Source organism: Atractosteus spatula, chromosome 13, assembly GCF_055471065.1.
Source record: "Atractosteus spatula isolate fAtrSpa1 chromosome 13, fAtrSpa1.hap1, whole genome shotgun sequence".
NCBI classification, from domain to species: Eukaryota; Metazoa; Chordata; class Actinopteri; order Semionotiformes; family Lepisosteidae; genus Atractosteus; species Atractosteus spatula.
The window spans coordinates 18,342,496-18,354,591 of NC_142718.1; the positions used below are offsets into that span (position 1 = coordinate 18,342,496).

Here is a 12,096-nt window from a genome sequence, read left to right on the forward strand (position 1 = left end):
ACATTGTAGACACACCAAATTAATCTACAAACGATTCAGATAAAGTTCAACATTGGGCAAACACCTAGCAGATGGCATTTATGGGATATTCTGGAATGACAGTGAATGACCTGAGACAGCGTGTTCCACGTCCATTAACCAGGTGATGAGCTGATTGACTTGAATTAATCTAATCTCGATTGATTGAGTTGATTGAGTTTAGTTGATTGAAGAATGGTGTCACATCCCTTCTAGAGAATTCCAGATGCTAGCATGCCTTACTTGTGGTGGCCCCGCCCCCAATTAAGTGGCTTTGTCGTTCCCATTTTCCTGCTCATTGTACATCATTTGTGAAACATAGAATATTAAATTAAACACTAAAAAAAAACAATTGTCAAAAGTAGTCAGTCCTAATGAAGTCCTGAATTACATGAATAAAGATATAAGTTTTCAAAGACTTTTCTATTTAGATTAAATCAAACTCAGTTGCATGCATTTGCTTACTATATAGGAATTCCTGTTGTTCACTTATCCTTATTGTTTCCTGTTCTACTTACCAATGTTCTTTATCACAATGACAAATACAAAACCATAATGTTAGTTTTAGATTTGTTTTAACATTTTCTTCCCAAGGATCTCTTGTAGTTGTTATATTTGACCAGTGGAAGACATCCTTCTGATAATTCCGAAATGGTGGTCCAAGAGATAGATCACCCTTCATCTTCCTCCACCATCTACTAATAAACTTATTAAGGCAATAATAGCAAAACTAAAGATGACAGGGAAATAAAGCTTCATAGGGTCTCTTCGCAGTGGGCTGTTTCCAGTACAGAAGGAGGCGCCTGGGAGGCATCCTCACCAGATTCCCAAAGCACCCCAACTGGCTCTTAATCCAGAGGAGCAACCACTACTCCAGGGTCCTCTCAGAGTGCCAACCCCAGCAGCCATATGGAGAAACTTCATTTCTGCCACTCGTACCCATTCTCATTCTTTCAGTCACTACCCAAAGCTTGTGACTATAGGCGAGGATGGGAGTGTAGATCTACTGGACAACCAAGAGCTTCACCTTGAAAACTCAACTCCTGCTTCACTGCTATGATTAGGTACTGTACATCACTATTCCAGGTGCTGTACCAATCTGCTGGTCTTTCTTACGATCCCCGCTACCCTCACTCATGAACAAGAAGACTCCAAGGTACTTAAACTCAACCACGTTGTTAAACACTGGGTCTTGTTCAAAAGTGAAAGTAAAGGCAATCCTGAATTTAGATTTGTGTACTTAAAATGGTTATCCAAAGGCATCTACAGCATGCCAGTATGCCACTCAATTTAAATCATTTAACAGTTAAAGGAAAATCAAAGCTAAAACAAAAAAATCGATTTATTTTTATTTTATACATTGCTCTTTCACATGATTTCACAATCTCACATGTATTTCAGATTCAGGCTATAAAGTGCATAGTTAAATATATATCGTATTATAAAAAAAGTACAGGTAATCACATTTCAGGTAAATGAAAGTGCCCAAAATATACTATACTATGGCACAGAATTATTATGACTGAGTTTCAGTAAACTAAGTAACTTAGTATTTTTCATCAAATATAAAGCAAGCTTTAATAGCATTTAATGCATTTAAAAGCATTTAATAGCAAGCTTTAATTATGTTTATAATACATTTAAGTTTGAATATATCGTTTAAATAATTTTGTTCTGTGACTAAACGTGTGATTTAAAAATGATGCCCACTTTCTTAATTTTTTGCTTCCAACTAAATATGTCCTCTGTTTCAGAAACAATATCTTGTTCTTTGTTGTGGAGGGGGCATTTGTTGGCTTCAAACATCTCAGATATTAAGTATCACAGGTCAGACTACTCATGGTCAAATTATTTTAAAACGTGCAATAAAAATGAAAAAAAAAACCAACAGAGTTTAAATCTGTGCTAATGGCGCGGTGTGCACTGGTTAATGTAAATTCCCCAATTACCACAAAGCATGAATCAAGCAATTTTTAATGTAGCTGAATACAAAAGTAAATTATACTGTAGTATCATTAAGGAAAGGCTAAAGCAAACATGAAGGCTTTCTCAGAAGATAAGCCTCTTATGAATATCTAAATGTAGTTCAATTGTGCCCGCATTATCCCATAATGAACCAAACAGCTGAGACGTTTTCCACCTTTTTAAAGGTGACTTCTATGTTTCTTGATCACCTGTCCCCACTGCTGGATCGGAGGGCTCCCACTGGCAACCAGCTTCCTCAGCAGGCCACTGGGTTCTAGCTGGGGAACATCAGGGTGAGCCTGATGGTAATGCTCCAGCTTCTCTAGGACTCTGGGCAGCCCCACCATACTTGCATAGAACATGGGGCCCCCCCTATGTCTTGGCCAACTGTACCCAAACACATAGATGGCATCAATGTCCTCTGGCATTGCTGCAATCCCTTCTTCCAAGATGCAAAAGCCCTCATTGATGAGAGAGTAGAGACACCGCTCCAGGATCTCCTGGGGGTCAATGCGGCGTGCATGGATGCCATGTATATTTCTGTACTCTTTCAAGAAGGTCTCAAGCCATGGATCGGGTGTGGCAACTCTGCCTCCTGGCTTGTCATACAAGTACCAGCCCCAACCTGACTTCTGGCCAAACCGCCCTTTCTCACACAGGATATCTGGGAGAGGGCTATACCTGTGACCTGATCGGATGCGTGGTGCTGCTCCAGATGGGAGTATGAGACCTGTCAGCCCAAGTTCCTTCCGCACCCTCCATCCCACATCCAGCCCTGAAAGGTCACTCATCTTGAAAATGCCCATGGCAAAGCCAAACTCTTCCAGTACCTGATCAACTTGCTCTGGCCTGGCTCCTTCTTCCAGGAGGAAGTAGGCTTGCTCTGTGTAAGGCCTCAACATGCGGTTTCCTACAAAACCTGAGCAATTGCCCACCAAGACTCCAATCTTGTCAAGCCTCTTTCCCAGCTGCATTGCTGTTGCCACCGTCACAGGGGATGTGCGGGATCCACGGACAACCTCCAGCAATTTCATCACATGAGCTGGAGCAAAGAAATGTGTTCCCACCACCAGCTCAGGCCTGCAAGTGACAGAGGCAATCTCATCGATATCCAGCCCAGAGGTGTTGCTGCATAGCAAGGCACTGGGTCCGCAGACTGAAGACAGCTCCCTGAAGATCTGTTTCTTTAGATTCATGTCCTCAAAGACGGCTTCAATCACCAGGTCAGCGTCACAAAGGTCCTGGAGGTTGAGGGTAAAGTTGATGAGCGCCAATGCTGGTGCCCTTCCTAGTTTCCTTGCGTCTCGCTCCACCATGGCACTGACAGCCTTCCTCCCCACCTCAAGCTGTTTCTCCCCCATTTCCACAGCAATGACCGAGATACCTGCTCTAATCAGGGAGACAGCAATCCCCTTCCCCATGGTTCCTAGCCCTGTAGAAAAAACAGATACAGTATTATAGCTGTTATTAAATATACATTTTAAACCTAGTTCAAGTAGGTAGTCACGTCAGCATGCATAGGCTGCAAAGGAACAGGTAAAGGTTTAATCCATGCTGAAAAGAGAAGAAAGGAAACACAAAAATGGGCATTTCTGCAAGAGATGCAGTAAATAAGGTTGCCGGAGGTACAAGATGTCATCTGAGTGATCCGGAATTGTCCTGAGGGGCCTTGAATGAGTGTGGTGTTAGATATGTATTTGCAGGTACATATCACATATCATATGAAGCATTCATATCATATGAATACATATCACCTGCAAAATGCCCAGCTATCTACAACGGGGAAACAGGAAGGAGACTCAGAGACCGCTTCAGAGAACATGTTAGGGCTGTGAGGATCAAAGATTTCTCCAAGCCTATAGTTTCTCATTTCACCTCTAACGGCCATGATCACACTGATCTCTCCGTCTGCATTCTCAAAGAAGGGTTTCTTAACTTCTATTGCAGAAATACATCCAAAACCAAAATTATCCTGAAACTAGGTTCACATTTTCCTCTTTCTCGCAATGACAGACTCATATCCTTCTAATCCTCTCTATTCATTTGCAGGTTTCAACTTCACACCTCTCTTCACCTCTTTCGACTTTGCACACCTGAATGCCCACACTGCCTCCTCCTGATCCCGCCTCCCCTACACTCCCGGGTTTTGTTCTCCTATGCTATGTAATCTCTGCTGACTTCCCCGTCTTTCTCACACCCGAAGAAGGCTTCACAGCCGAAACGTTGTGTTTCCTTTCTTCTCTTTTCAGCATGGAATAAACTTTCAATTGTTCATTTTAAAACCTACTCTATCACGTGCAGTACTATGAGATTTAAGTTCAGGAACAGTTAATTAGACAGCATGGTGGCACAGTGGTTAGCATTACTGCCTCCCAGAGCTGGAGCCCTGCATTTAGGACCTGGGATGCTATCTGCGTGGAGTCTGAACAGTATGTATGTGTTTGTGTGGGATTTCTCCCACAGTTCAAAGACATGCTGGTAAGTTAACTGTCTTCTGGAAATTGGCCTTAGGCGTGCGTGTGTGTCTATGCGCCCTGAAATGGACAGGCGTTCCTTCCAGGATGTACCCCACCTTGGACCTGTTTGCTTGCCAAGATTGGCTCTGGCTTCACATTTCACACTACAACCCTCAATTGGATTAAGTATTTAGAAAATGGATGTATGAAACAGTTAATCAAACTTGTACGCCTCTGTCAAATGAATTATATAAAGTAATGGAAAATAATATGCTGTTACTTAACTTTTGTATCTTTGTAATATGTCAGTGCCTGTATAACAAAGAATGTCTGTAATAAAGACATGCACTGTAACAACATTATAGAAACACTGTTACATTGCTAATACCCCAATATCTGCAGACATTGTGTTAACATACAAGAATCAGGGTGACATCACAGATTTAAAGCAATTAAAACTGAATTTTATCTGAAACATTTTCTATCAAAGATTTTTGCTCTTCCATTACTTAATCCTAAATTGGCATAACAATTTAAAAACACATCTATTCAGAAATAAATTCATACCTAATATCAGCCACTAGCACTGCTAAAGATTGGAAAACGCTGGTACACATCCTGTAGGATTCATATTTTGTTGCTGGTCAACATAACACTACACTCATAGCATAATAAGTTTGTGTATTTAGTATAATCGTGTTAAGTGTCTACCTGTATACCTTTACAGGATACAGATAAGAAGTTAGCACAGATTGGATGAAATTCCCATAACAGAATTTTCATTCAGCCTGTTCTTTAACTGCTTATTTTATCTTTAATTACACAATTGACTATGTTGTTCAAGATCACTTCAGTCATTCAATGATGATTAGCAAAGAGGCAAAGATTCCACAATTCAATCCATTCCCAGTTCTAAATCCCAAAGCCCAGTATCTGTGCTTTGCAGCAGGTAGGTGCAAAAAAAGCCTTTTGGCTGACAGAAACTGCCAAAAGAGACAAGCTTGGATGTGGCAATTTGTGGACAGGTTGTTCTTTTCTGAATCTGAACCTTCACACATCCTAAATGTGTGAAGCTTGCCTGTCATTGCATTGTAGCTCAAGTGAACAAATCAAACATCTTTTCCTCCAGCAGACTGTTAGTCTTAAAGAATTGACCTCAAATGCTCTTGTAAATTACTCATAGCGTAAAAGTTTTCCTGAGGACTTGAAAAGCACTTGGCTGAGAGTCTCTTGCTCCTGCACATTTGCAAGGAATCCATATGATGTTTTTTTCCAGAACCGAAGAAGCAGTTTTCAAGTTCCAACAGCTTTTCCAGAGAAGAGAGACAATTCAGTGATGCAAGATTAAGTGGTGATTTGGACCAGTGAACCTTAAAAACATGATGCCTCAGGCTTGCATGTAAACACAGGAAAGCTTTTCTGGCAACTTCATCAGGAAGGAGTCCATTTTATTTTCAATGGGGAATGGAAGTAAAAAGGTCAACTTATTGCCTGTTGTACCAGCAAAGCGATTTGCTCATATCTGATTGAGAAACAGCTTGAAAACTAAAGAAGAGAAATCCACAGAGGACTGCAGGGAAGCAGAACATAATTGCCTAAAGGAAAACCTTAGTTTGGTGAAATAAAAGTAAAAAAGCCTCAATTCACTTAAACTTACCTCCAGTCATGAGTTTTGTCAACCCCCTCCCACAAAAAAAACTCTCCAAGGAGAAGCCTGAAATATTTCAGCTATTATACAGTGTAAGCCTTATTTTCAACTGTTAAATTAAATACAGAAACATTCATATCAAAGGGACATGTTGTACATCAGAAAAACAAAATTAAAGGAGATAGGAATCTTAATAGATGTAATTCAAGACAGATTATTATTAAGTGGTATTATTTGTAGCCACATTTATGGTAGCAGCAAAATTATAAGAGACATAAACAGAATACATTAAAACACACTTAAGTGATCTACAGTACTAGTCTTTTCTGTGGGCTGCACAGTATATGATTAGTTTAATATTCTTGGGGTATTTTCTTTCATCTGATGAGTGGGTCTTTTTCAGGCAGTCTTGTGAAGAATAAGAGTACAACGTTCAAATGCTAGGTTATGTCATTCTACTGTCAGGCCAGCTGCAGAATAACCTTAGACAAATTAGTTAAATTTCTAAACTAAAAACAAGACAAAACTTAACTGACATGAAACTACTAGAAACCATCTCCTTCTTCCATAATCCAGTATGAAAATCTTTCCAAAACTCAATCTCAATGCAGCAGCAATAACATTGCATCAGGAAGAAAGCAAGGCTTAAATGATCAGTTTCTTCAAACGTAATTTGTATCTCAACTGTAAGAGCAAGTTTTGTAATGCCAGTGGAAAAAATCTCAATATTGTAGCAGGGTATGTCTATAGGTTTTGCAAAGAGAGCTGCAAGCCCTTGAAACTGAAGCACATTCATTGCTTTCTTTGCAGAATTAGATGGAAGTTTTCTACATGCAGTTTAATGAGATGGAATTAACAAATGAAAATGTATATGGAACATTTTCAGTGTCATAATTCATAAAACCAATTCAATAAACGTCTTCTATTATTCTAGAAGAGAGGTAGATGGAGTGATGGACACACATCGCACATTAAGATTACTCTGCTTGTACCTTTGTTTTATGACTCTTATTTTGTGATCCTGTTCTGCTTTATACTGCCAGGCTGCCTGCTGTTTAGAAGAGCAATAAGAGACATTTATACAGAACTGTTAACACAGCACAACTTATTCTCAAAGGTGTAAATGCAGAGACTTAATTTCAGGCAATCCTCATGGAGAGAAATTAGTCTTTCCGTGTTCTCATTTTATCTTGATGACTTAATGCAGAATATTGAATTAACCTATTGTTTATTTCTTTGCCTAGTTTTAAAGCTAAAAGTGCCATTTTTGGTTTTCCTAGTGTTATTTTCTAGCTTGGTTTATGGCATGATTTGTAATATTATAAGCAGCCCAGGGAAGCAGTTGGTGAATTGATGAGGCCTTTCTGAATTATTTGTTTTCATTAACAAAGAGCTGCTACGCTATAAAACACAGCTTAGGCAAAGGCAGTTTAAAATCAAATGTACTATAAAAGCATGTCTCCACACAGACCACATTTATTAGTTCCTCCCTTTTCTTTTCCAAGCAGAACTCATGAAATTGAAAGACAACGGAACTGGATGAATCCCAGGCATGCTGGCGGCAAAATGATTGGAGCTCATCTTACCTATTACTAAGTGCCCTCCCCTGGTCCCACCATTAAGTGCTAGCTCTATACTATGGAGGAATTCATGTCTGGGAATTAAAATAAGCCAATTCGTAGTGGCAGCTGAGCTTACCATTGACCAGAAATCAAATTGTTATCCAAACCTAAAAGTCTAAAGACATTTTCAGCAGGCAGACCTGAAGATATCTGCTCCTGCCTGGAATAGTGATTATTTTTTAAAAATAATAACTGCATATTTCTTGTTTTTATGGTACACAGTCCGGGGCACAATCTGAAACATAGTTACATCTTTATTCATAACATCTGCCAATGGCATTGTTTCTAAAACAACAGACATTTTATGGATCAACTACAAACACAGATTTTCACAGCACTGGAAACAAAACTAAAATGTTTTAGAAGAAGATCAACATGTCACTGTTCCCTTGATGAGACATGTTATAGTACTGTTAACTTGGGGGTATTCAGATCTGCCTCAGAGTGTATTGGCCAAAACAAGTGTCTTGCTGTCAAAAACACTTTTATTTCATTATTTCTCTGATGCAGCCCGCTGATCGCTGCATTTTACATAAATGTTTGCCTAAAATGCCTGGGGCAATTCTCAATGTTTTCCTCAAACACTGCTCGGATGCATATGACACTGGCAAGCACAAAATAAGCATAAAGAAGAAAAAATTAAAGCAAAGGGCAGCTTCTGTGCCCACTCTGTCAAGGCACAGGCTGTCATTTTGGCACTCATCACCCCCTGTCTATCACATCTCTTCTGCACTGTCTTTCTCTCTCCTTGCCATGAGCACTTCCGGCCCTACAAAGCAATGAGCAGACAATGCTTCCCCCCTATGAGACAAGACTGAGATGCTCTGTAGGCTCCGTCCACTGGATTAATAATAAAATAATCATCCATCTACAGCAGAGGGGAGCAGCAATAGGTACAAAACAAGAGAGGAGCGCAGACACCACTCCTCATCCTGCTGCTATCCTCGGATCCTTCACCAGAAGAATACTGTCACTTCATTCAAAAACATAACACAAAGGACACCTCCCTGCACATCTCAGAAAAATTAGTTATTAGAATATTTACACTCATTATCATGCAAAAAGGTAGAAGACAGGGTTTTACAGTGATGGTTCAAGGTAATTATACTGAAATACAACTGCAGACTTCTGCATTTGTTTATTTTCAGTTCAAAACTGAGCAGGTGGTTTGGCAGATGTGAGTGCCAAAGGAGGAATGCTGGGCATGTGGGAAAAGGGGTCAGTCTGAGGGTGAAGGCATCTTGTGCTGAGTGCAGGACACCGACTGACTGTGCTGACTGGAAGCTATGCGTATGACTGGAACTGAGGCACAAACAAGCTGCTGCTTTAACTCTTTACTAGACACCAAAGCTGCTGGTGTAAATGGTGGATGTGGACAGTGAAGAGTAAGATTAGTGTTCTCATTAGCTGCCCCATGCTGCTTGTTAAAAATATTAACACGCAAATACAAATAAAAAAGATCTAGACGTGAAATAAACTAAACTTTCAACCCAGCTGCCAAATTTAAATACCAACCCTACAGTCAGCAACATTCCATTGAGCCAATGGGATTACAAAAAATAATCAGTTAGCCAGCTATTAGAACATGCTATTGGCTCTTTTGAACTTAATTCAGTAATTACACTGATCTTTAAGGATGCCTGCAAGGTTAAGACCTGTTCTTTAGTTATTTACTTTAAAGGCTGACTTAAGACTTTTTCATATAAATTCACAGTCATGTACTTGAGGTGCAATTGGAGGATTGCACATCTGACACTGACAGAACCTGATCTCTGTAAGCACCCAGAAGGGTGTAGGAGTTGCTGGGAGTGAGCCGGCCCTGTCAACTACTCCTATCCTACCGACAGCAAGTGGCTGAGTGCCACATCTTGGGAAATCCCAGTCACAGTCGGTTAGTGACCGGATCAAGCCTGTATTCCTGGAGCTCAAGATGCATTCAGACAAGAAGGAGAAATAGAAAACTTTAGTTTTTAACCAGTAATACGGTGTTAAACAATTTCACTTTTTACATTAAAGTTGTTCTCTTGTGTTTTAAGATTTAGTTTGATGTTATACTATACTATACAAGCAACAAGCAACAAAAATGGTACATATGAAATATGTTTTTTAGCAATTTGTTATTTGTTTACCCTCTCCCCAGGTCATGTAAGACATGCCTTGCATAAATTCAACTTTAGGTAAAAACTTTCCATGTTTACCATAAGACAATTCTTGAGTTCTGGAATGTTTATGTTAAATAAAGAGCAAGCAATCCACTAAGTTTCGTTCATGGATAAACAAACTGGAGCATTTGTAACGGTCATCAGAGATCCATTTTGCACTTCAATCTCTTTTTGTTTGCATTGGAAATCATGAGTAACCATTATTATTAATAATATAATAATAAACTTTATTTTATATAGCACCTTTAAAGGTGGCTTCTCAAAGCGCTTTACAGAATGACAACAACAATAAAAAAATACACAATATATGCTTGATGAGAATACACAGTTAGAGGAGACAGTAGATGGTGGGACTAAATACAGTAGGAGCAGAAGGGTAAAGAACAGAACCAGTTAAGTAAAAGCTTTTCTAAAGAAGAAGGTTTTGAGCCTGGATTTGAAGGAGTTTAGAAAAGTGACTCTCTGATATCCTTGGGGAGAGAGTTCCAGAGCTTAGGGGCATAACAGGAGAAGGTCCTGTCAACCATAGAGTTGAAATTAAAACAAAGAGAGACTGAAGTGCAAAATGAATCCCTAATGACCGTTACAAATGCTCCAAATTGTTAATCCATGAACAAAACCGCCAGCAGCCATATCACCCTGCAACTCACAACTGGCAACCCACTGAAACTCAGCAGGTGTGAGACTGGTCAGTACCTGGATGGAAGACTTCCTGGGAAAAACTAAAGTTTCTGCTGGAAGAGGTGTTAGTGGGACCAGTAGGGGGTGCTCACCCTGCGGTCTATGTGTGTCCTAATGCCCCAGTATAGTGATGGGGAGACTATACTGTAAAAAAGGCGCTATCCTTCGAATGAGATGTAAAACCGAGGTCCTGACTCTCTGTGGTCATTAAAAATCCCAGGGCATTTCTTGAAAAGTATAGGGGTGTAACCCCGGCGTCCTGACCTAATTTCCTTTTAGCCCTTACCAATCACGGCCTCCTAATAATCCCCATCTATGAATTGGCTTCATTACCCTGCTCTCCTCCCCACTAATAGCTGATGTGTGGTGAGCGTTCTGGCGCACAATGGCTGCCTTCGCATCACCAAGGTGGATGCTGCACATTGGTGGTGGAGGGGAGTCCCCATTACCTGTAAAGCGTTTGAGTGGAGTGTCCAGAAAAGTGCAATATAAGTGGAAGCAATTATTATTATTAATTATTATTAAAGACAGGCTTAGGGGACAGATAGGAGACTAGAATTAGGTGAGCATGAGGATTTTGAAGTCTACACGAAACTTGACAGGAAGCCAGTGCAAGGACTCCAGGATAGGAGTAATGTGAACACTTGCATTACACCTGGTCAGGATTCTGGCTGCCGAAGTTTGGACATCCTGGAGTTTATTCAATGTGGATTTAGGGAGAATTCTCCAGATTCGGTAGAAGAAAAATGTGTTGATCAGCTTTTCAGCCACAGTTGGTGATTACATAGGGTGTAGTCCAGCGATATTTCTGAGGTGAAAGAAAGATGTTTTGACAATATGCTGCACATGTGGGTCGAATGTCAAGTCAGAATCAAATATCACCCCCAAGTTTTTCAATTTAGACTGAAGCTAAAGTACCATCCACAGATAGGTTTACAGCATTGGCTTTACAGAGTTGATGGGGGGTGCCAATAAGCAAGACTTCATTCTTGTCACAGTTTAAAGAAATTTTGAGTCATCCAAATTTTTAGTTCAGAGATGCAATTAGATAGAATAGAGACAGCCACATCAGTGTCAGGTTTGGTATGGATGTAGATTTGAGTATCGTCAGCATAGAAATGATAGTTGATGCCATATGATCTTAAAAGTTGACCAAGTGGAAACATGTAAATGCCGAAATGTAAGGGGCCCAGTATCGAGCCCTGAGGAACATCAGGCTTAATGGGTCCAATTTCAGACCTAAATCCCCCAAGAGAGACAAAGTGACAGCAATCAGTGAGGTAAGACTTGAACCATTTAAGAGCAGTGTCAGAAACTCCAAACACAGTCTCAAGACCAGAAAGTCAGTTATCGTATTATTGTAATCATATCAACAAACCAACTAAGTGACTTTATTATTTTTTTATTTCCTATATTTTATTTTGTGTTTAATTACTGAACAGTACAGTTTAGGCTACTTCAATGTTTAATTAAGTGTATTATAAATTTGTTATAATTCTCTCCAAAGTTTTATTTCTCTACTGTACTGTATATTATTATGTGTA

The 12,096-nt window shown here is 39.8% G+C and overlaps 1 protein-coding gene across 2 annotated transcripts in view; it reads right to left on the reverse strand.

The window, feature by feature from the left end:
- Positions 1-1,342: 1,342 nt before the first annotated feature.
- The window catches only part of ehhadh (enoyl-CoA, hydratase/3-hydroxyacyl CoA dehydrogenase), a 37,583-nt gene continuing 26,829 nt past the window's right edge, over positions 1,343-12,096 (reverse strand). For both annotated transcript variants that reach the window (XM_088929852.1, XM_088929851.1), the window contains exon 7: positions 1,343-3,415. In XM_088929852.1, the coding sequence (XP_088785978.1) occupies positions 2,163-3,415 (1,253 nt within the window). In that variant the 3' untranslated portion in view covers positions 1,343-2,162. The remainder of the gene's footprint in view (positions 3,416-12,096) is intronic.